This window comes from Venustampulla echinocandica (assembly GCF_003357145.1).
Source record: "Venustampulla echinocandica strain BP 5553 chromosome Unknown scaffold_1, whole genome shotgun sequence".
NCBI classification, from domain to species: Eukaryota; Fungi; Ascomycota; class Leotiomycetes; order Helotiales; family Pleuroascaceae; genus Venustampulla; species Venustampulla echinocandica.
Genome location: NW_022474206.1, coordinates 4,095,299 through 4,117,222, shown reverse-complemented (window position 1 = coordinate 4,117,222; position 21,924 = coordinate 4,095,299). Strand labels below are relative to the sequence as shown.

Sequence of the window (21,924 nt, the reverse complement as noted above, 5' to 3'; positions counted from 1 at the left end):
CGATCACCACCCCCTCCTCCACCACCACTACTTCACTCCCACTACCACCACCACCACCACCACCACTACCACCGCCTGCATCTCCCTCACCTGGCCTCTGACTTAGCCCACTGTTTTATTATTGATCCATCCGGGCATCACAGTTGCTGACCCTCTTTTCACCGCCATGTCGTCTCGCCGTGCTAACTTAATACGACCGCCCATATAGCCACTTGGCGAGAAGAACACCCCTCGAACATCTTACTTTACCGGTTTACCTTGCCGCCCTCTGGCCCGCCACGGGCATATTAGAGTCTTACACTACGACGAAAGTAATATGTGATTGATCTTCGCACACCCCGCCACAGCTCCGCACACCGTGCGCCTTTACGTCGTCCTCCACACGCTCTTTCATATCAGTATCCGCTGCGGGATGCAGCCTGGTCATGGAGCCGCTTGGCCTCGAACTCTGCATGTTGCAGGCTAGCGATGCGCCCGCCATGGTTCTCTTGATTTCGAACTGCTAACAGAGCCCTGGCCATGGTGAGCCATCCATCCTTCCCCAGAGGGAGCTTTGGCCCGGCGAATTCCCTACGAGGCCATCCTAGCTCCTCCGTTGGATCCATCATCAGCCGGATGGCACAGACAACACAGAGACTAGAGCGATGAAGTCTCTCGCAAGGTACTGACTGCCCATATTTGTCTTCCCGGTTGTCTAACCTTAACTTGGTAATCCTCCCTCCCTCTCCTTAGTGTTCCTCATGTCACATCTTCCATCCCGTAGACTATGAACTATCTCCTACAACCCAACCTCGACTTCCCTCTCCGTTCTTGCACTTCGACCGATATCCTCGTACCTTTCTCCACCCCTCGCCAACACAATGATGATGAATTCCGGGAACTGGGACAACAATGCAATGAGCTATGCCATGGTGGAAACGTTACCCGATGATGTATCGACTCAAATAGCCCATCCTTCACGCTACCCAAGGGGCCAGAAAACCGGCGGCTCGATGCGTGTCGTTAAACCGAATAGTGCCAACAACAGCCCACGAAGCTCAATGGGTAGACGCAGGACGGTGGTGGCTGATGGTCAATACCGGCGAAGGGTTGCCATAATCGACCAGAATATTTCATCAGCTTCTAATGGCTTCTTCTCAAACGATGGGCTGCAAGTTCCAACAAGATCAAATCGGCCGGCCAGCTGGCACCCATCCTCACAACAAACTCATCAGCCATTGTGCCAGCCATCGTACACCACCCCAATGTACGACTTCAATAATCAGTTTCAATTCATGGATGTACCACCAACTCCTATGGTATACTCTGGATATACCTCCCCGGCATCAACCTTCTCGCCGTTGTCGATGCCATATAACGGTTATTACCAACATCAATTTTCCTTCCAACACGTACCGGCCCCTTGCAATCAAACTCCGGTCTATGCTATAGATCAGATGCCCATGATGGAACAACAAACGGAAATCTATACTCAATTTCCCATGACAAATATTGACCCTACCATGTCCTCAAATACAGAATGGGGAAATTTCGCTACCAGTGGATTCGGGGGTTCCACTGCACCGCCTACTCCGGAGAATTTCCTTCCGATTCAGCACCCAGAGCCATTGTTTCCGTCAGAAGACTCGATACCATACCAATCTTTATCCGATACCGAGTCTGTAGGGGAGGATCTTATCGGAGTTGGACTATACGACAAGCCTGATGTCATGAAGTTTTCGGATCTTGATCCACAGCTAGATAACTATCGATCTTTAATGATGCCCCAACTTATTGGATCTGGATATCGACGAACAGAGTCCACTGGGAAGGGTCTAAAATTAGAGGAGACATGGAACCCTCCCGAAAGTGACGAAGATGACGATGACGACGACGACGAGCAAGACGCGGAGGCTGAAGATGAAGAAGAGCCAACGAAGACACTGGAGAGCAGCAACGTTCAGTGTGCTGACGACTCCAAACCCAAAAACGAAAGTCACCTCGCAGAGGCATCGCAAGGAGACACCCAGTACGGCGGTAGTGGTTGGTTATAGGCTGTTATATATACGGAGTTTGTGAGGTACGGTTTTTCCAGCATAGCATAGCATAGCATCGGACAGGATAGGCATAAGGAAGGACTGGGGCCAAGGACGGGGTTCCACGGTGTTACTCGACATCCTGGTTTTTATAAAAGCCGGTAGGCATAGTAAGGTTTCAAAGTGTGCAAATATGATGTAGTTTATCAATATCAGGATCCCAACAAGATCGAGCCCGGTGACGCGCAGCACTGTATGCCAAACGCTACTATAGCACTAACATTCAACTCCGGAGCTGGAGCTGGAACGCCGACAACATGCCGTCCCATGTGTAATTTAAAGTTTCCGGCTAAGTTTTAGCGAGCGCGCGAGAAGAGCCGCAAAGCTTGGCATCAAATTCAATCCCAGAGAGCCCAAACGAAGACCCAAGAAACCTGACAGCGTATTCCTCTTTCCCACCACCGTCCAAAATCACGGTTTCTCTCCAACCTATTTTCGCACACGTCAAGACCTCAATTATGGTGCAATACGTCATTACACCTTGGCGGAATCCGTCCGAGCTGCTCCGCGTCCGCGATCAGCTGTATTCAGGTTCATCACCAGGACGGCCGGGCAGTGATGAGGACCGCCGACAGGCTGTGGCGCAGGTCTCGGTGTGGATGCAGAGGGGTAACTGTCCGCATCTAGTCGAGAGTACGGCCATTCTTATGGCAGCTGTGCTGAATGATATCCCTGGGAATGCGTCGTATTGTGTTAGAGCTGCGTATGCGGCTGCATTTTGTAGGTGAGTTCAAGTCGTCTTTTCTCGTCGTTCTTCGGCTTGTGGGTTTGGATATTTGGTGTTGATAGGTTTGAGATTCGGCCTTGAGAGGTTTGCTCCTACTCTTGCAATTATATTTCGTTTATTTCGTTTTCCTCCTTCGCGTTTCTTTCGCCGAACGGATCTACCGCTTGGGCTAGAGCGACAACAATTTTTTGGGATATGCCAAGAGCAGCAGTATAGAATATCCTTTCTCCTGGGCGGTTAATTTGCTGCCTTTACTCCAAGTTGAGCGGTGCTGAATAGTTGTTACATCTTTCGACATGCAACACAATAATAGCAAGTACCTTCGTTTGCATGTCAATATGCAGGTTAAACTGTCCGATATCCCTTCAAATTGCCTCTTCATCCGGCCAGTGGCGGGATGTGTTGGTGGTATCAGAGTATATCCGGTTTCATCGGAACCTTGCAATATTTCACAAAGCACCTTTAGCGTAGCATCATCCTAAATACCACTTTCTCACATTTCCTCCTGCACTTGTCTTCCCGCCCATATTCTTCCTGGCTACGAGCTAATTACCAACAGGTTTGTCACAGGTCTCTTAGACAGTCACCAAATAAAGCGCAAAAAGATGAGCATGTATTCAATTGCAAACTCCATTGGCCTTCCCGCCACCTACGTAGAACTACGCCACCAAGCAACACATGAAGAACTCCCGTCGCTCTCCAAACTCCGGATAGCTACCCAAAAAGCACTACGCTGGATATGGGATTACTATTGGGTTACTTTATCAATTAAGGTGGCGCCATCCGGTGCGGGAGGCCAATGTAAAGCTTGGGTTCTGAATTCGGTTGGGGAAGGAGATGATAAAAAATGCGAAGGTCTGGACGAGGCGTTGTCTAAATTCGGCGAGGAGGAGCTGATCAAGGCTGTGGTTGAGCTTCAAGCTACGGCGAGAGATACAAATGTATTATTGAAGTGTCTGGACTTACACCAACGGATCCTAGACGGCGGGCTGAATACTACAGGGGAAGATGATGACTCGCATCTGGATCTTTCAGATAGTAATTTGGAAGACATTCAAAAGCAAATGCTTGCTATGGCGAAGGAACTGGACGAGACGCCAAAGGAACCGCCAATATATGTGGACGATGATATACAGGTGCTTGATGATTCGAAAAGCCAGGGATGGATGTTGTGGCAAGGCCCTTGGGTGCCAAAGCCTATTGGTGTTGTTTGAGAGGGATTCTTGTAGGCTTTGCACACGCTCATCCGCGTTCTCCAAATCACAGCCTATCGAACGGCACAACATCCATCTGGAATTAAGGATCACAGTAATTAAGCACCAGCTAGTTCATCAGCTTTGATGAACGTCCGATTCGAGGGATACGAGGCTTGAATAACCGATGTATTATACATTAGATGAGTCATGAATTTGTACGTTAGATGCATCTTAAGACTGTGCATTCGCCATGGCGTATCCATTACATATATATCTCCTCCATATGCAAGATAAACGTTAATTTTAGCCCTTGAGGGGGTAATAAATTTTGTCCATCAGTAGTATTTCCGTGCTCCTACACGGTGCACAATAATTAACCTTGCTGGGAGCGTGGAATAGCCTAGCTTCTATATCAGAAAACCCAACAGGCTAAGGATCATTTGTAGACCGTGTTTATATATCCCTACGAACGCCACACTTTGGTGCCTAAGCGTATGAAATTGGTATTAACAAACCAAAACTTCCCCCACATACTGAATTGATATATCAGTTGGTGTGCCATTTAACACAGTAGCAATAGACTGCTAGGGATGTGGTTGGGCTTATAATAATAACAAATTCGATTAAATCGCGAAGGTGATCTGAGGGGAACTGAACAAAACTTTTGTCAAACATCAAGTAGGTCAAGCCGTGCAATAGATAGCTGGTGCATTTTCTAGCAAACAGGTCTAATGAGGCATGGGTACTAAGCATACAAGACGAAGGCCATTCACATAAATTAATAATGTTTGTGTCAAATTGTAAACAAGGGATGTCTTTAATATAGGTGAATTCCCGAGCCTCAAACCCCCGAACCTAAAAATACAGTTTGAGACCCATTGAACACCATTTCCGATAACTTTGTGTAGGCTGTTATTAACAGAGCAAGGCTATCCCCATCCTCTCTAGAGTTTATTCTCAAGTTCGGAATTTGCAACTCCTTAAGCAAAAAGTGAACTAGCAACTTAGTTCGTTGCTGCCTCGATTTCCTTGTCATCGCGGGACTCATTCGAATCATTTTCAACGTGACGAGCTGCTCCACTTCCCACCTTCTCCTCCATATCCATCTCGCCCTTTTCCATGCGTCTATTGTGCTTATTGACATGGGTCTTCCAAGCGGGCGTTCCAATATATTTGACGGTGCCAGGAGTGCTATAGTCGAAGATCTGCTCAACCTCCTCAAGGGAGTTTTGGCTCGTTTCCGGGAATAGGAAGAAAACATGGATGAACATCGCAGCAAGGAACACTCCGAAAAGGATATAAACCTTCCAGCGAATATTGGCAAACGCAGGTGGGACGAAGTACGAGAGGGCGAAATTGAAAAGCTATCAACATATTAGTTAATTCTGCCTAAAATTAAACTCTTGATCAAACTGACCCAGTTGCAGCTTGTTGCCAATGCAACGGCCTTGCCTCTAACACGGAGGGGATACAGTTCTGGTGGATAAATCCAAGAAACGGGGCCCCAGGTTGGCGCATATGAAGCGACGAACAAGTACGTGCAGGCGATGACAGCTTTGGCGGGTGGACCGGTGATCGAGATGGATTCTGCTTCTGAGGCGAACTGTCCTGGCTCTGGTGTCTTGCCGTAGGTAGCGAGTAGGCCGGCGTTGGTGAACATAAAGATCATCATCATAAAGGCGCCAATAAGCATGGTTGGGCGACGTCCCCATCGATCTACCCAGAGAAGTGCAGGCACGGTCATAATAACGTTGATGATGTATTGGATTGATGATGGGAGTAAGACGTTCTCACCCAACCCTGCCATGGTGAATACATAGGTGATATAGTCTGTTGCGACGCGTCAGTTCTCACGCGCTCAATTCACTAGATCTTGGTTATTTGTACTTACACATCATCACATTCATTCCGGTAAGCTGGGACCAGATCTGTGTGAACACACCGATGTGTGTGCGGTTAATCATCTTAGGCTTGAAAAGCTCCAGATATGTAACATCTGCGTTGGCACGCTCGAATTCGACCACCTCGCGGATTTCGGCCATCTCTTTAACGACCCACGGTGATGTCTGATCCCCGTTGGCATGGGTCAAGGCAAGCACGTATATGGCCTCATCCCAACGGTCATTCTTGGCGAGCCATCTTGGAGATTCTGGCAGGAAGAGCATAGCAGTGAAGAGGAATATGGCGGGGAGCATCTGAAGACCCCATGGAATTCGAAACGCAGCAGTTCCGTCGATAAAAGAACAGCCGTAGGAGATATAGAACATTATCAAGATGCCCCAGGTGATTGCCCCTGTATCTTGTTAGCAAATCGTTGTCCAGAGCCAGGTTTCTGATGGGACTTACATTGTTGGCAGCCGACCAGCCTTCCACGCTTGGAGGGCGGCGCGATCTCCGTGATGTAGACAGGAACTTGAGCAGAGCAGATTCCCACCGAGAAGCCGTTGATGAACCGGCCTACAATAAGCATGGCAAGCCCATTAGAAGCACAGACTAGGATTGAACCAATGCACCAAATAACAGCACCGACTTGGATGGCTCTCTTGCGGCCTAGGTTATCCGAGATATAACCAGAAACCAGCGCACCGATAAAAGACCCGCCGGGCATAGAAGCAGTGATACCACCTGTCGTATAAGGTCAGCGACAAAAACATTAGCACTGAGTTATTGAGGTTTCAAGTTACCTTGGACGTCGGCAGTTGGGCCAGAACACTTTCCATCGGTCTCAAGATAATACGGGCCTTGGTTGAAGTAGCACAGGTAGGCTTGTGTCGAAATGATAGCTGACATGGAACTGATATCGAAACCGAATAGAGCACCTCCGACCACCGCGACGGCGGCGATCACGTAGATGTTTCCAATCGTGTACATCTTGCCCGTTGTTCGTTGTTCGCGCTCAAAGGGTTCGGTGTTGAATTGGGAAGCCTTTATGGAGTCGAGCGCGTTTAGAATATATGCGGAGGAAAGGCGGAGGAAAGTGCGGAGAGGAAAGGTAGGCTCTATTTAGACGATATAGTTTATAGATCGAGAAAGTCCATACCATCAAAAGGGCCGGATCTAACCGCATTAACCTGGGTTCCGGACAATGACGAGTAAGGGAATCCAAACAGTTAGCATGATTTAGCACAATTGACGATCCCACAAGGTCTCTAAAAGGGCCCCTTGGGGCTCTCCACAGCGGCTCGTCGGCAAAGGGAGAGGACATGATAGATGGAATTCTGGAGTAGTCGGCTCCATCTCACGCGGGTTTTCTGGTTTTGGCACATGCATAGTAGGAAGTAGGAAGTAACCAAGCAACCAGAAGTTCGATTGGCCTCTCCACATCACAAGACACTCCTATGCTAGGGTTTTCGGACGCTTGAGAAGTGTCTAGTTGGCTGATACGGCCCCATCGAAAGAAAAAAACGCATTAGCGGCTGTCGATCGGAGTCTATCCTTGAGGGCATTCCCAGGAAGGACAATGAGCGCCCAGGGGCCGTGGCAACGTGACCGTACCAAGGATCAAGCTGGATTGTGGCATCATACATCTTGGGATGTTCGATGTTTACATGTTCCCAAGGCGCAGGTTGGGCGGCGGGAGGCGTGGGAAGTGGAAGCCGCTGGCAGCATGACGGTCGTGGCTGACAGGGAGATGCCTGTTTGTCTGCTTCCGGCAGATGATCAGCCTTCTAGAAGTCCAGTCCCGTGCTTAGTACCGAGTACCGAGTGTGCCAACAATACGAAGAAAATGCTTGCTTACGCTCGAGTAATGAGTGCTGTTGAAGTTTGTAGTTCGGATGCTAGGACAGAGCAGTAGTAGTGCTGTGGTAGTGCTGGTACTCGAGTAGTATATGATCCACTGCGGTGCAACGACTTAAATTCTCCGAATCATGCAACGTCCCACGGTTCCACACAGCTCTCCATGTCAATCTCTTATCCGGAAAATCTTTTCATAGCACAGAAGGCTCTGAATGAGGTTCAGTGAACTGTTTCATCCTGATTGGGGGTGGGTTGCACGTGATGATACTCATATCGGATACCATGCCAGAACTGGAATTTTCTTACAGACGACATGCGCCCATGCTAGTACTTCGTACAAGTCCCAAGGCACACTTATTATTGTCAGGTTTGTGTCGATGTCGGACATGGCAAACTACCTCGAGACTGTTCAACTCTAATAATCCACAATGTCCCACGATTCAGTTTGATGCTTGGCCTAGTCGCCGGGCCGAGTTGCCCATTCGGTGGAGAAGAGCCCTCAAGACTCGAATACTTGCAAATTATACTCCGGCTAAGAATTGCCCGCGAGAAGAACGATTACCACCAACTTTCCCCTAAAGAGCGATTGTTTTGATGGGATGGAGGCATCTTGGTACAGTAATTGCATCTCATAGCTCCGTAAGAACAGTCAGCATTTTGATCACCCGTTTCATTGGTGTCGCATGAATGAGCCTCAGCCCCCCTAACTCCTCCCCGCCTCCACCACTACCAAGTACAACTTCTATTTACTTTTATCTATGCTATACTGTTAAATTATTCTCAATTCCAACCTTTCACCAGCCTGCCAACCATGACTTGTAAGTCCAAATCGCACCCTCCACTTCCCTACCACCTCGTGGAGCTACAGCTAACCACCTCGGCCCATCCCAGCACTACTCAACACCACCACGACGGTCAAAACCCTTACTCCACTACCCCCCCACATAAAGAAGACCGATGTCCTCTCCCTCCTCCACAATAATGAGAGAATGCTTACCCTCAATCCACTTCTCAAATCTTACCAGCAACTGCCCCCGCCTAGCTCTATCGCATTCTACAGCCAAGTACCGAACGCCCTCAAACCCTCGAGTACCGCCGAGATTGAAGCCCTTCCCGTCTTCAGCGTCATTGAATCAAGCTCCGCCAGCTCGGATCAGGCGGAACCAGAAGGCGCGGACACTTGGCGGGGCGGGTGGGCGAAGCGCATTATACCAGATGAAATTACATATGAGACGAGTATGCAAGCAAAGGACGATGGGGTGGTGACTATTACCCACGCACCGATGGGAGTCCATAGTGTGACAACGTGGGTTGTGCGGCAGGAGGAGGCGAGGGATGGCTTAGTGTTGGAGAGCCGAGGAGATTGCACGAGTAACCGGGTTCTGATGGCCTTTATTCGGACCACTTTGCAGGATAGCTACGACAAGTTGGCGAAGGATTTTGTGGAGGCGCTGGGGAAGTTGGTTAATGGGGAGGGAACAGGAGGGGAGAACGACCGCGAGAAGGCCGTGGCTAAAGAAACCCCCACGGGGAATGCGGAGATAGACACTGTAAGCTAATCGGATGAGGATCATGATGCAGCAGAACACGGCGTTTAGGATTAGGTTTGGGGATTCTATAGATACTGCGGGACGGTGGGAAGACCGGAGGACATAGGTCGCTCGTGGCCGCTGCGAGACATTAATGAAGCATTTCCGTCGCAGGAGCCATCTTGATCTAGAGATGAAAGTCGGTCCGAATAATACGAAGTATGCTGCTTTTCCTGGCCAGTGCAGGACCGCGTGTTCTAAATCTCAAGGAGCAAGAGCCAAAATTCCGTTCTGTCCTGTAAGCAAGGCTAGACTTGAGTGATCTACAAAGGAGCTCCATTTTATTAGCGAAACGAGTACGCGTCAGATGAGGTCTAGATATTTCTTCCTAGGTATACGAAGTAAGCTCGCTACGTCCTCAGGGATGGATTCATCCTTGTTTGCCTACGGAGCGTACACAGTCCTTTCAGAACCTGGTCTCCGTATTAAGGCGTGTTATTCGACTGCTGGTGAGTGGAGACTGCATAGTTAGCTATAATTCTGATATGTATCTTTCCTTGAGTCGAAGTCGCAGAAAATGGACAATAATGGATCTGGCAGTCTCGAGGATCCGACAATTTATAGCGACGCACAGCTAGTAAATCGGAGTTATAATATATGAATTACTGTCATATGGAATATAGATATATTCCCTAAGGATGGATACTGCTTCATAACTGCATAGGAAAGAAAGGGGTTCTAACTTTGACCTGCAAGTTATATATCCCCATTCTATTTTGCTACGCGGAAATGTTGGTTATCTAGATACTATTTCCCTGCACAGAATCTCCTAACTTATCCTAGCACAAAGACTATATTTAGTTGATATTCTTTACGATTGCATATAATATGCTCGTACTGCTGCAATATTAGCTTCTAGCTTCGCACATGTGTGACTGCTTAGCCTCGCGTTGTTGTCATTTTTGGGATTTTAGTGTACCGTATGATTTGTTCGCAATTGCTTAGAAGTTTTGCATTTCTAGTATATAAAACCCCATCTACTCAAGCCAGGAGAGGCGTGGATGTATGCTCAAGAATCACCAAATTTTGCTTTGCCCATTAGCCATTTTGGTCAACAATATTCTGATATCGCCCTGGAGTCTTTATGACAGTATCACTACGTCCACTACCGATTACGAGCACTTGACAAGCCTGCCTGGTTTCCGCTGGAGTTTCAAAGACAGAAATAAGAGCTTACGGCCTTACTCGTTATACAGATAGCGGAGGCCACTTATTACCTTATTGTAGCTGCCTTATAATATAGTTGTTTCTTGAATTCCTAATTTATACAAGTGTTTTCGTATACTTGAGGATCCTGACTTATTAACAGACTGAATTATAAGGTGTTTCAATACTGGTTCGTTCGCGAAAATAGCTATAGGAGTTGCATTCTTTACCGAGACGGACTTTAGCACGCGTAGGAGTGCCCCAATTATCCTTAAATCGATGTTCACACTAAGTAGGAATATAAAATAGAGATATGTATATTGTACAAGTGGGTTATACGCGTTAGGGTGAGGTAAAGAGGGGACAAGAGACATCTAAAATTTGGGGTCGGAGATGTATAAAGAGTCACGCCACAAGCTCTTATTATAATTGACCATAGATAGCACCGTACGAGTTTCTGTGAGTTATTGATTAACTTTATTTAAAATGCAGCTAAAATGTAAACAATAGCAAGCAGGACTATTGTTCTCCAAGAAGGGGAAATGGAATGAGATCAAACGAGTTTTGCCGCATTTCGCACTTTTAGCGAGCGAAGAGCAAGTGGCGATGGGCTGTCGTATGCCGATGTTAGGGGGCCAATTCCATTGCAGTCCATCTTGTCGTAGGAGACGAGCTTATGCTGTTTAAGCTGTTTAATCATCTTATTGAAGCGAAGAATGTGAGGTTACTTATATCTTCAGCTATCGTTGGCCCGGGGGCGAGGGGGGGGACGAAAAGCCCTTTTGTCTGAATGGGTTTAGTTGAAGATCTTCAGCTCAACTAGCTGCCCCAGGAGGGCAAAAGCCGGGAGATGATGCGAGTATCCAGAACTGACAAAAGGATAGGCTGTAGGTTACAGAAATGGTCTTTCAGCCTGAAATATACCAAGAGAGCAAGACAAAACCAAATTTCCCTGCGCTTTCAAGTTAATCCTAGCGCTCAAACCGCACTACAAAGTAGCTCTATAATATTGGCTACACATAATTCCCGCCGCTATAAGAAGGAGGGAGACAAGACCAAACTCGCTCGAATGATGAAGTTGCCTCGACAAGCCATAGATGCCAAAACATCGTTGTCACCGCCTTGATCCACGCGTGAGATATAGCAGGGGTTCCTCACAAAACCTCTTGCGCAGATTTAGTTGGGGGCCAATTTGAGTAAGCAAAATATTGAGCTGACCCTTCAAATTACAGTATATTAGCAACTGCAGTTCGGTGAACTTCTCACAAATTGTTCGGCTAAGATCTCGACACACATCACTAGAGGGTACGATGCCTTCACAATAGAACCAGGGCTTCCTAGCAGCTTGGATTATTAGAACTATTTTACGGTATTGTTCTTTTATTATTATTTATAGACGGGAGTTGCCCTGGAATAGCTTTCTTAGGCGCTACTAATATATATACGAACAAGAGGGAGCTAGAGTATATATACCTTATTTCCTAAACTAGCTTAGCGCCTAGGGTTTAGGCTTTACCTTATATATATAGTATATACCTTTATAAGGTCCCTAGGCAAGTAGGATAGCCTCTTCCAGAGGAAACCACCCTTAAAAGCCCTGCCTTATTGGTCCCGGAAGCCCTGTCTCTCTCCTCGTAAGCCACTCCTCGTCTTTTAAGTTGTAGTATAGTTGGAGAAGGTATCGTAGTCGTAAACGCTGGCGTATGAAGTAAGAGGGATAGATCTATACCACTAAAACCCTTCCTCAACTAGTCCTCTCAAGTCCTTATATCCCTCCTTTATCCTCTTATAACTTGTAACTGACTAGCTTCAAGCCCCCTATATACTCTATATGCCCCTGATTCTAAATCTATCTCCGAGTCTTAGTAACTATACTATAAGAATATACTACTTCCTTCGTCTTTTCGTCTAGTATTAGCAGCCGCAGGTTAGCTAGCTCTCTCGTAGGTGGAATAGATGCCGGCGTCTACGACGGTATCGATTCGAGGCTCTGGGCCGAGCTGGCTTCGTACCCCCGTGGGGTTTTATCGATACGTAGGAAGATTCGTATAGACCGAAGGAAAGGGGGCTAGTTTCGATCGATTTAAAGTCGGAACATGCGGCTACACGTCGAAGGGAGTTATTAGCGTGTCGAATCCGGCTCAATCTAGGCTCTAGGATTGTATTAGCAGAGTCCAAAGTGGCCGTTGGATAGCCTCAATCCTTAGGACGAGTATTCAAAGTAGAAAAACTCGTATAGAATAGCGAGAAAAGCCCTTAAAGTGCTCAAAGAGGTAGTGTAGTACGAAGAAAACACCACTCGTCCACAGGTTCGTAGAAGCCACCACGTACCGGGTTGAGCTCGCCCTCCGATTATTAGAACTATTGAGGTGCTTTATAGGACTATCATGATGTCTCATCCATAGCGACTTGCAGCTCTACAAGTCCCTTTTAGTTATTTTTTCCCCGGTTACTAAGTAGTATACCAAGCTGCGGGGTCTAAGGACAGATACAACGTCAAATGAAATTGTATTAGCTCGGATTGGGCGTCATTGACCACCACACCCTCTCGGAGGTGCGTAAAGCTTATCCTCACCCCATTACTACTAAATTTTCGGGTTAATGACGATGATCATACACAAATAGCTGATTTGGGATATGAAGATGCATCAATTATGATGGTTTAATTCTTCCCTGTCACTTATTTTCTAAGCCTGCAAAGCTGGCCTGAGGTATCTCAGCATTTGAACTTGAAATCAACCCATCACCCCGTACTATCAACACCTTTTTAACCCCTAAAACCCGTGCCCACCCCATCCGTTCATAACTCAAAATAGATCAACGTCCAAACAATTAACCCTAATATCATCACCAGGCCGGCAGTAAGACCACATAAAACTACGCTTGGCCCCCGACGTAGCATCCAACTCGGTGTCAAATCAAGCCACACTGAGAAATCGGCATATCCAGCAAGTCATTACTAAATAGGTAAAGAGAAATCGGTCCCAAAGGGGTATCGATGGTGGAAAGCATTCTGCAATAAGCGAGTGTGTATATCGTATATCGGAGGTCGTTCTTCGAATATAGACCATATAAGGCCTGGAGAGCTTTTGGATAAGCCGAGTATTTTTCGTGGAACATCTGATTCGGTCGTAACGTCATTTGCCATCCAGGGCTCCCCAAAAGCAGCGCAGTCGTCACTCATCAAATTTCTCAAGGTCGATTGGAAATCCCCACCCATATATACGAGATTGCCTGTCGCGGCAAGCTGACGAATCGTTATCATTCAGATGCTGGTTTGTACATGAAGAAAGATTGAAAGAGTCTGCTGCGGATGTGCATCCAGTTTGATGTGCGATCAAAGCGTAGGAGAATCATTCCCGCTGTGCAACCGAATTCTCAGCTCGGGCTCGCATGTGGCTGGCTTGCGTCTCAAGACTGCGAGCCATAAGATGTGTGACTGTTGCTGGGTCAGTAAAGTGTCACGCTGTTTCCTTCAGATTTGAGACCTACCAGGCCAAACGGCAGCTTTATCAAGCATATAAGCTGTAACCCTCAAAATCTGGCTGCCATAACCACCATCGTCGGCCCCCGGAAGCTTTTGCGCAGCGTTAATCTGAGCTACAGCATTCATACCAGCTAACTCGTAATTCATCTTGATTTCAGCACTATTTAGCACCTCTTGTATCTTATTAAGGAGTTTGCAGTCTTCCTCTTCAAGCAACATAATGCCAGGAACCTGACCTAGATCAATCTCGTCCTTGCCGAGAATGCCTAAATAGCGCCCAACCCGTTCTTGGACAGTTGCAACCCACTCTGCGAGTACCTGAGCACAATCGAAGGCACACATCGCTGATTGTAAAGGCAATTCTCGGGATGTGAAGTCGGCAAATGTGACGCCTAACTTGTCCGACATCGATAATGAGTCCGCTGCATAAAATGCAGCTTTGCGGAGATGGCGTTCACGCCTCGACGTAGATATAGACTGGTTTGACATTTGTGCGGACCCACTTGAATGAGCAGCATTATCTTGGTGCGAGGAGTTATTCGGGAGCAATTGCGCAGCCATAAAATCCGGGGATGAGTTTGATGTCGGAGGTGTATCAACGAAAACAGAGTTGGAACCAGACATGTCTGAGTCGCCGTTGGAGTCGGGCGAATGCTCGGCGTGCTGAATGATCTCGTTGCCACGAGACAACTCCTCAGCCATTCCATCCCAATCTCGCTGCCAGAATTTTTCCTTTGACCGTGAAAGATTGACAAATAAGCGCACGTAAGCAAGATCCAAGAGAGGGATACTATCGGCAGATAGAGGACCGAGGCCGTACGGATTTGGTCGTTCAAGACTATGATGAGGATTGCTTGCCCAAGCCGCTTGCCAAGCCTTCAAAGCTGGCTCAATATGGCGGTGCATCTTTTCCGTCTCCTCATTCGTCCAGACTCGGTTATGGTGTCTTTGTCTTGTTTCCCAGATATAATTGTGAATGGAGTTGATCAATACTAGACATCCAAATGTACTAGGTCGTAGATCACTCTTGGGCAGCTCTTGGGCGCTACTGCTCGATCCGAAGGGCTGGCCTTGTGCTACATGAAATTGTTGTTGTTTCTCGCTCGTTCGCAAGAGTTCACCCAGTGCATCGTGGAAAGTGACTTGATTATGATCAGCCATTCTTGCACCCCCTTTTGCATAGAAGCTGCTTGCTGATTCCGCAGACCAAAATTCTTCATCACATGGTAAGTCTAACATAATCTCGGAGTTGGTTAAAGCCGGTGCGTGGTTGTAGGCAGACACAAGGAGACTCGAGAGGATGAAGACAGCATAGAGTGTCCTCTTCCGTTCTTCCAAAATCTTCCAATGGTACCAGTCCCGTTGGTCCTCTGGGACTTCATCACCTCCCCACTGTCCCATTTCTTGGCGCTCAGGAGAACTTTGGCTACCATGCGGCTTGAGGAGATCTGCAGCCCGCGCGAGGCTAACCAGAGCTGCACAATGTGTACTCGCAATATCACCAGCAGTCTTGTCGCCACAGTTATGGCCATAAACCACATTAAGCAACATTGCTTGGACAAGCCAGACCGGAGTGTGAACCGAGTTTTCAAGGAGTCTCGAGCATGGGTCAACACCAGTCTTTCGGTGATCCGCCTTTCGGACATCAGCCTTTCGGCGCTCCTCCAAGTATAACTGGATCATCTTCTTCGCAGACTCAAACAAATCCTTCGACTGAGCATGTTCCAGCTCATACAAAGCGCCGATTGCGGCCATTGAGAGGATGAGACATCCACGTCCTCCGATTAAGCCAGCGGCGTGGTTTCCGTCGTTTGAATAGGCAGGCACTTCGAATGAGAGAGTGGGTATGTGAAGGAAAGGAAGGTGGGGGTGGAAATATCGAATATATGCCCCAATATACCGTTGGAGATCTTGAGTGCTAGGGAGACTGCGTGATACATCGCCCACTCCACTAGCTCGTCCAGGGAAATGAGGAGACAAGGGCGAGCTTGTCGCTGGGAAGGAGTATTTTCGGCCACCAAAAGGGGTGCATTGAGCCAATGCGGCGCAGAGAGTTTGGCGGGTGGTATCTGTAATAGTGGCTATAGGCAGCAATGACTGGGTGTTGAACCCACTCATAGAAATTGGCGTTTCTGGGCCTAGGTTCATAGGTGGGTGAAATGCTTGAGTTGTGATTCCGGACATCATTGATGGGCTTACTGAGCTCATGGACGGTGGTGGCGTTGAGAAATAAGGATCATTGCCATGTTTTTGTGGCAAGCTATGCGGCGAAAGTGGCCCACCATTCATCAGGTCGTTGAACCCGGAATTTGCAAGATCCAAGGTAAACGGGTTAGGCGTCATCAGCGGTGGTGCCATCATAGATTGCTGCCACATAGACGCTGAAGAGGTAGCCGGATTGTTAGATCCGTCCAGCATAACCTCGCTGATGCCGCTCTGGCTTGCCGTGCTTATGGCGGAAGGGGATGATCCATCGATAGCATTCTCATTGGCCTCATTAAACGACATTTGGTGCTCGAAACCGTTCATCCAGTCAAAATTCTCGTCCAAAGTCTGGTTAGTGGACATATCCGAGAACCCTTGATGGTAGGGGGAGGCAGAGTCGATTGCCATCGATTGTGGAGATTCGTTATAATGAAGCGCATTCGGGTTGATTGTAGAGCCAGGTCCAAAGAGCAGGCCTTCAAAGTCAAACTCTGCATTGAACCCACCAACGATTGGAGCCGTCCTTAAGCCGCCGCCAAACTCGACATTATTGAAGCCTTGGGTTTCGAGCTTTGGCAAACCGTGATTCATGCCTCGCTGGCCCATCGCCGCAGACATACCTCCAAAGTGATAATCATTCTGCATTGGTAATCCGGCAAGGCTGGGATGGCGACTATGCGTCGAGTTGAGACCACCTCTAGCAGCAGCAACATTCGTAGCGGCCATTAATTGCATGTGGGCACCATCAACATGGCTAATGGTGTTCGCTCTTGGTCTCATCGTTGCAGCTCCATGTCCATTGGCAACCGACCCTTTGCGCACCCGGCCCGGTCCTCCCGCAGTACTGCTTACCGCGCTCTCTCGTCGATTCCGAGGCCTGGAAGATGGGGTGGTTGTCATGTGTAGCTTCTGCTGGTGGCGTAACAGGAGATCGCGGCGAGCAAAACATCTCGCACATTCCGGGCACTCGAAGGGCTTCTCTTTCGTGTGTGACCGCTCATGACGCTTGAGATGCTCCAATCGGGCAAAGGACCGTTGACAGGTGCCGCAGACGTGGGGTCTCGGTTTGTCCGTCTTAGGTGGGGGGAAGCTATTCGCAGATTTAGGGTTGGTAGCAACTGTGCGGATTGCCATGTTAGCCTTGAGCCTGGGGTTCTTCGTATGGAGGACTGGGGAAAGCAGTTCCACAGCGGCTATATCAGATATCACAACGTCGCAGCTCGACCTCGTGATAGCGCTGGAAGACGGAAGACGGACGACGGTTGATGAAAGATGGAAGACGACATACCATTCTCTCCATTGCCAGTTCCGCCACCCGAACCCGCATTGCTAGATGACGTTGCGGCGGGCATGGCGAGTGGTTGCGGTTGAAGGGCTGGGGATTCGCTCAGCATCGTGGTGGAAGGTCGTCGTCGAGAGCGAGTTAGGAGGGACAGCTTCCAAAGGCTCGGATTGGCATGCTACAGGAATCTCAACACGCCAGTCATTGAACAGTCCGCAGCTTTGGTTGCAGAGGCACGCAGAAATAGGGATATCGATCGTGGCAACGGGAAGTGAAAGGATAGGGTAGGATGGGATGTTGTTTCTTGGTGCTGGGCGGCTTTCGACTGGCCAAACGCCCGTCGGGGGTTCAGTAGGGGAGCGAGCTGGGGGGGGTTTTTTGGCTGGCTGCCCAGTTGCCACTTGCGCTTCCACTTCAGCGCCAGCGCCAGCACCCACGGCTAGCAGCAATAGGGACAGGACAGGACAGTACAATGCAACCACACATCAAGAGATCCACCAGCACGGTGGAGGAGTATACGAAGTACAGTACGGGACTACGACTGGTTGCTGCTGCTACTACTGCCACTACAGCTACTGCTACTGCTCACCAGAGCCCAAGGCCAGAGCCAGAGCCAGAGCTCCCAGCCCAAAAAAAGCCTACTGCTCCTCCTGACGGGTACTGTACCTCGCTCGCTCTCTGGATCTCGAGCTTTAACCGAATCTGATGTCCAATTCCATCCCAGCGGATGTTTAAAGCTGCAATGCGTGCCATCCATCGTCTGTCTACGGTCCCTCGCCCGCCCTGAGCGACTTGCCCCCGTAGCTTGTTGCGTTCCTGGACGCCGTCGACCGTCGACTGTCTCCCGGCCGTCCGCCGTGCTGCTGAGGGCGACGGCGCTGCGACTTGTCCGCGCTGCTACGAGCCTGCGACGAGTCGAGTACCCCGTACTCGTACGCTTCCCGAGTTCTCCAGAGTACTCCAGAGTACTCTAGAGAGTAGTATTATTTCCCGTTGTGGAGCGTGGAGTGTGGAGTGTGGAGGGACTGTGGAGTCGGCGCTGCTCCGAAGACAGCTACTCGAGTACCCAGACTGACACGAAACCGTGGCTGTGAATCGCTCTCCCACTGTCCACTCGCCTGTTCCACCCCGTGCTGGGCCATGCTGGGTTCTGGAGGCTAGAGGCCTGGAGTAGTTGGGCGCCGTCGCTGCTAGCTCCTCCTCGATGGTGGATCCGTGGCAGTGACGCTGAGCTATGGACTCCAAATTACGGACTATGGGCTGGAATGCCTGGAATGCCATCACTGCGGGCCCTACTGGGTGACCTGCCTGACCAGCAGTCGGGAAGCCGAGCATGCACTTCGACGCCGGACCAGGTTCCCCATTGGCCTTGGGCTAATCCTGAGACGACGACAAGTAAGGGTTTGTGGGGAATCTGAAGTCTCCTCGACTGTCTGCGGCAGCACGTTTCGTCCAATATGGGATGGCTCTACGGGTAGTTTTCGATTCGCGATGCCAACGCCATGGAGCCCAGCCAACGCCGAACTCTACTGGCATACGGAAGCTCTAGGGTCCTAGCACCGGGCCTAAGATAGTGGAAATAAAGTGCGAGGTCCCTAGGCTCCTGACGGGTGTATGATGCACGTCCCTGAGCATCGTTATTATTAACAAAGATGGACCTGGACTGCCCTCGGGAGGCCGCCCCTGTCCGTGAGCCTTTAGGAGGAACAACGGGGCCCAAATGCATGATCAATGTACGATGGGCCAGGCGACGGAGGTATGTAGAGTGAAAGAATCGAGGAGCAAGGCAGGGAGAGCGAGACTTAGACGAACGGCGAGATCCCGAGAGAAGAGGCAATTCATGGGTTGTTCCTGAATGGCCGAATGCCTCAAGTCGGGGACAGACTGCCGCTGCAAACCGATATTAATACTACGACGCAGTTAATCCGATGATATCTACGGAGTATACACCACACCACTCCACTCCAGAGCCATGCAGGCTAGCTCTTCCGGCACGATTGATAAAAAGATCTCTCGGTCCATGAATATCCCCTTGCCTCGCTCGAGTCATCTCGACATTTGCGTTACACGGCATGCATCTCAGGAGGCGGGCATATATTGCGACCGGTCAACAGGTGCAATAACCCAGCGGCAGACTCAAGCGCTTTTCGTACGTATGAAAGTATGAGATATTTTTCCGGGAACAGGACTTATCTTGCGAGTCCCTGTTGCAGGTTCTATCAGCTGCGCATCACATCAGCAAACACGCCCCGTCCACGGCGCTCTCCGGCAGGTGCTTTTATTCAACGCTCCGGGTTCTACGTGCTTTTCAATCCTTTCGGTTCCTCGGAAAGGACCCAGGAGATTATTCTGCATGAAAGTGGGCACACAAGAGGATAGATGCATCTTTCACCTGCTGCACTAGAACCGCGCGCCGCCCGCAGCGTGCCTTTGGGGTAACGCCCAAGGACTTCGTATTTTGTTCTCTCCTCTGTGCCTGGCATTGATAATACAACGTCTCCAGCAAGATTATTGATCTAGTGATTTGGGCGACGTTCGAATTTCTCCGCATAATTTCCCCCGCAGTCCTGCCCTCAGGGGTCGAAGCAGATAGGCGATAAGGGTTTCGGAGAGTTGGTTTCGAACTTAGGGGGTTTCCGCATCCTTACGGTTGATGAGAAATAATACATTCGCCTTGGCATGCGAACGCCAACCCACCCGACCAAAGAAAGAGCATGCCTTGAGCATGCATCGTGATGTGGGTGGAACGATGGAAGACTTCGTCCCGCACCACGCCCTTTTTGCCTCCGGGCAATGACCGGCCTCCGTCGCAACAACCGGGGCCATAAAGTGGGCGCTGCTGCTCAGGTGACAGAGGGTGGAGGAGATTCTGGCGGAAGAACGATTCGACCGTTGGGACGAGCTGGTGGAGGGACGGGCTACTGGGACGACGAGAGATACTTACTTACTGACTGGGACTTGGCGGCTTGGGGAAGTAGTGACAAGCTGTACTGTACGTGCTCCGTACGTACTTCGAAGCAGCGGGAGTGTCCGACCAGGGGCGACGACGGGCCATTCATTGCAAACACGAATCCGCCATGCGCATCACCCGCCAAAGCCAAAAGATGACGATGCTGCTCGTCGTCGACCTTTCCAAGCTCTCCAGCGTATGGTACCATGCCCACCGCACGGCAGTATGTATGGGTGCTACTCTGTGCTCCCGTACGGTACAAACTCGGTGCCCGGCTATGATCAAACCGTCGTCCACGGCCAGCAGCAGTGCGAGTGTGGCCTTGCCTTGCCCATCTGCTGCATCTGCATCTGCATCGGAAGGCAGAAGACGTTAGGCGTGCGCCGTCTGCAACCCCTTTCCCTGTACCGTGCAAACCTCCAGTCAAATCAATATTAATTGCGCCAATGGCACACCACGGTGTGAAGCATCCATTGGGACCCCTGGGTCTACCCTGGGCTTCCCCAGCTTTTTTCCAAGCCACCTCGGCCGTCGAGCCCTTTGGTATTTGTGTGGATCGGCTTCCCCAGTTGAAGGCGCTGTCATGGGAATGGGAATGGCCTACGGCGCAGACATTTCGAGAGGTCCATTGATTGCTATTATCACCCGGATACTGTGCATATTATCGCTGAGTGCCGCCGTTGCCTCCTACATAACCTTGGTTTCAAGAGCCATGCATTCGTTTGTTTGGGCATAGTTGACGACACCGTCCTGAGTAAAGGCTTAGTTAAACCTTCATCTACACTAAGAATGCGGCTTATTAGTTGTACTCCATGCGAGCCTTCGAGGGCAGAACAAGGCAACCGACTGGCGAATGATATCCCGAGACGCCCGCCACCTGGTCTCACAGAGACACAAAGTCAATCCGAGCCTCAATCGAATCAAAACAAGCAAGGTACTACGTACTCAGCTCTCATCTCAGCAAATGTTTATTATATTGACGGGCCACGAGTCTCCGATCGAGAGTGCCCTCTTGACAGGGCTTCCTGCACCTCCCTGGATCCCAAACTTCATCCGGCGCCTGCATTCTTCCCCAACGGTCCTCGGCTTGGGCCTTACGGAGTACTTTCCTACAGTGCTACATACATAGAGTACTTCGTACTGCGGCAATAATAACAATGCCAGTGAGTGCTGGCAGAGTGCTGGCAGAGTGCTGGCAGAGTGCTGGCTACAGTGATGGTTTATGCCTTATGCCTTACAGCAGACCTCGCCCTTGACTGGTTCTCTGGTACAGCACAGGCCGTACCCAAGTCGTGAAGAAACGCCCTGGTGAACAGGGCTGCATCCGAAATACACCAAGTAATTAAGCACGCTTCCACATAGCATAATGGTCCAATAATATAACCGCTCCCGGTTAGGCCATCGTCACACCAAGCAATCCCACGCACCAATGGTCCAAGGCCGACCTAGCTCATTACTACAATGTCCCAAATTCCACGGCGGACAAGACAACAAAAGGAGAGTTTCTATAAAGTAGCCTCCCCCCTGTG

At 49.5% G+C, this 21,924-nt stretch overlaps 5 protein-coding genes across 5 annotated transcripts; 3 read left to right on the top strand and 2 right to left on the bottom strand.

Moving 5' to 3' along the window:
* Nucleotides 1-860: 860 nt before the first annotated feature.
* BP5553_03886 (uncharacterized protein) lies at nt 861-4,016 on the top strand (the record flags this gene model as incomplete). Its single annotated transcript, XM_032012509.1, has 3 exons — nt 861-2,022; nt 2,376-2,799; nt 3,362-4,016. The coding sequence occupies 3 exons, from the start codon at nt 861-863 to the stop codon at nt 4,014-4,016; spliced, it is 2,241 nt and encodes a 746-aa protein (XP_031872202.1).
* A 986-nt stretch (nt 4,017-5,002) lies between these two features.
* BP5553_03885 (putative high-affinity glucose transporter) lies at nt 5,003-6,869 on the bottom strand (the record flags this gene model as incomplete). The annotated part of the gene is made up of 5 exons (XM_032012508.1): nt 5,003-5,362; nt 5,416-5,828; nt 5,890-6,291; nt 6,345-6,623; nt 6,683-6,869. 5 exons carry the CDS (start codon nt 6,867-6,869, stop codon nt 5,003-5,005), a joined length of 1,641 nt encoding a protein of 546 aa, XP_031872201.1.
* A 1,678-nt stretch (nt 6,870-8,547) lies between these two features.
* Nucleotides 8,548-9,295, top strand: BP5553_03884 (Uncharacterized protein; the record flags this gene model as incomplete). The annotated part of the gene is made up of 2 exons (XM_032012507.1): nt 8,548-8,554; nt 8,628-9,295. 2 exons carry the CDS (start codon nt 8,548-8,550, stop codon nt 9,293-9,295), a joined length of 675 nt encoding a protein of 224 aa, XP_031872200.1.
* A 4,529-nt stretch (nt 9,296-13,824) lies between these two features.
* Nucleotides 13,825-17,557, bottom strand: BP5553_03883 (uncharacterized protein; the record flags this gene model as incomplete). The annotated part of the gene is made up of 3 exons (XM_032012506.1): nt 13,825-13,910; nt 13,964-17,356; nt 17,452-17,557. The coding sequence occupies 3 exons, from the start codon at nt 17,555-17,557 to the stop codon at nt 13,825-13,827; spliced, it is 3,585 nt and encodes a 1,194-aa protein (XP_031872199.1).
* A 360-nt stretch (nt 17,558-17,917) lies between these two features.
* On the top strand, nt 17,918-18,151 carry BP5553_03882 (uncharacterized protein; the record flags this gene model as incomplete). The annotated part of the gene is made up of 1 exon (XM_032012505.1): nt 17,918-18,151. One exon carries the CDS (start codon nt 17,918-17,920, stop codon nt 18,149-18,151), a length of 234 nt encoding a protein of 77 aa, XP_031872198.1.
* Between the last annotated feature and the right edge of the window lie 3,773 nt (nt 18,152-21,924).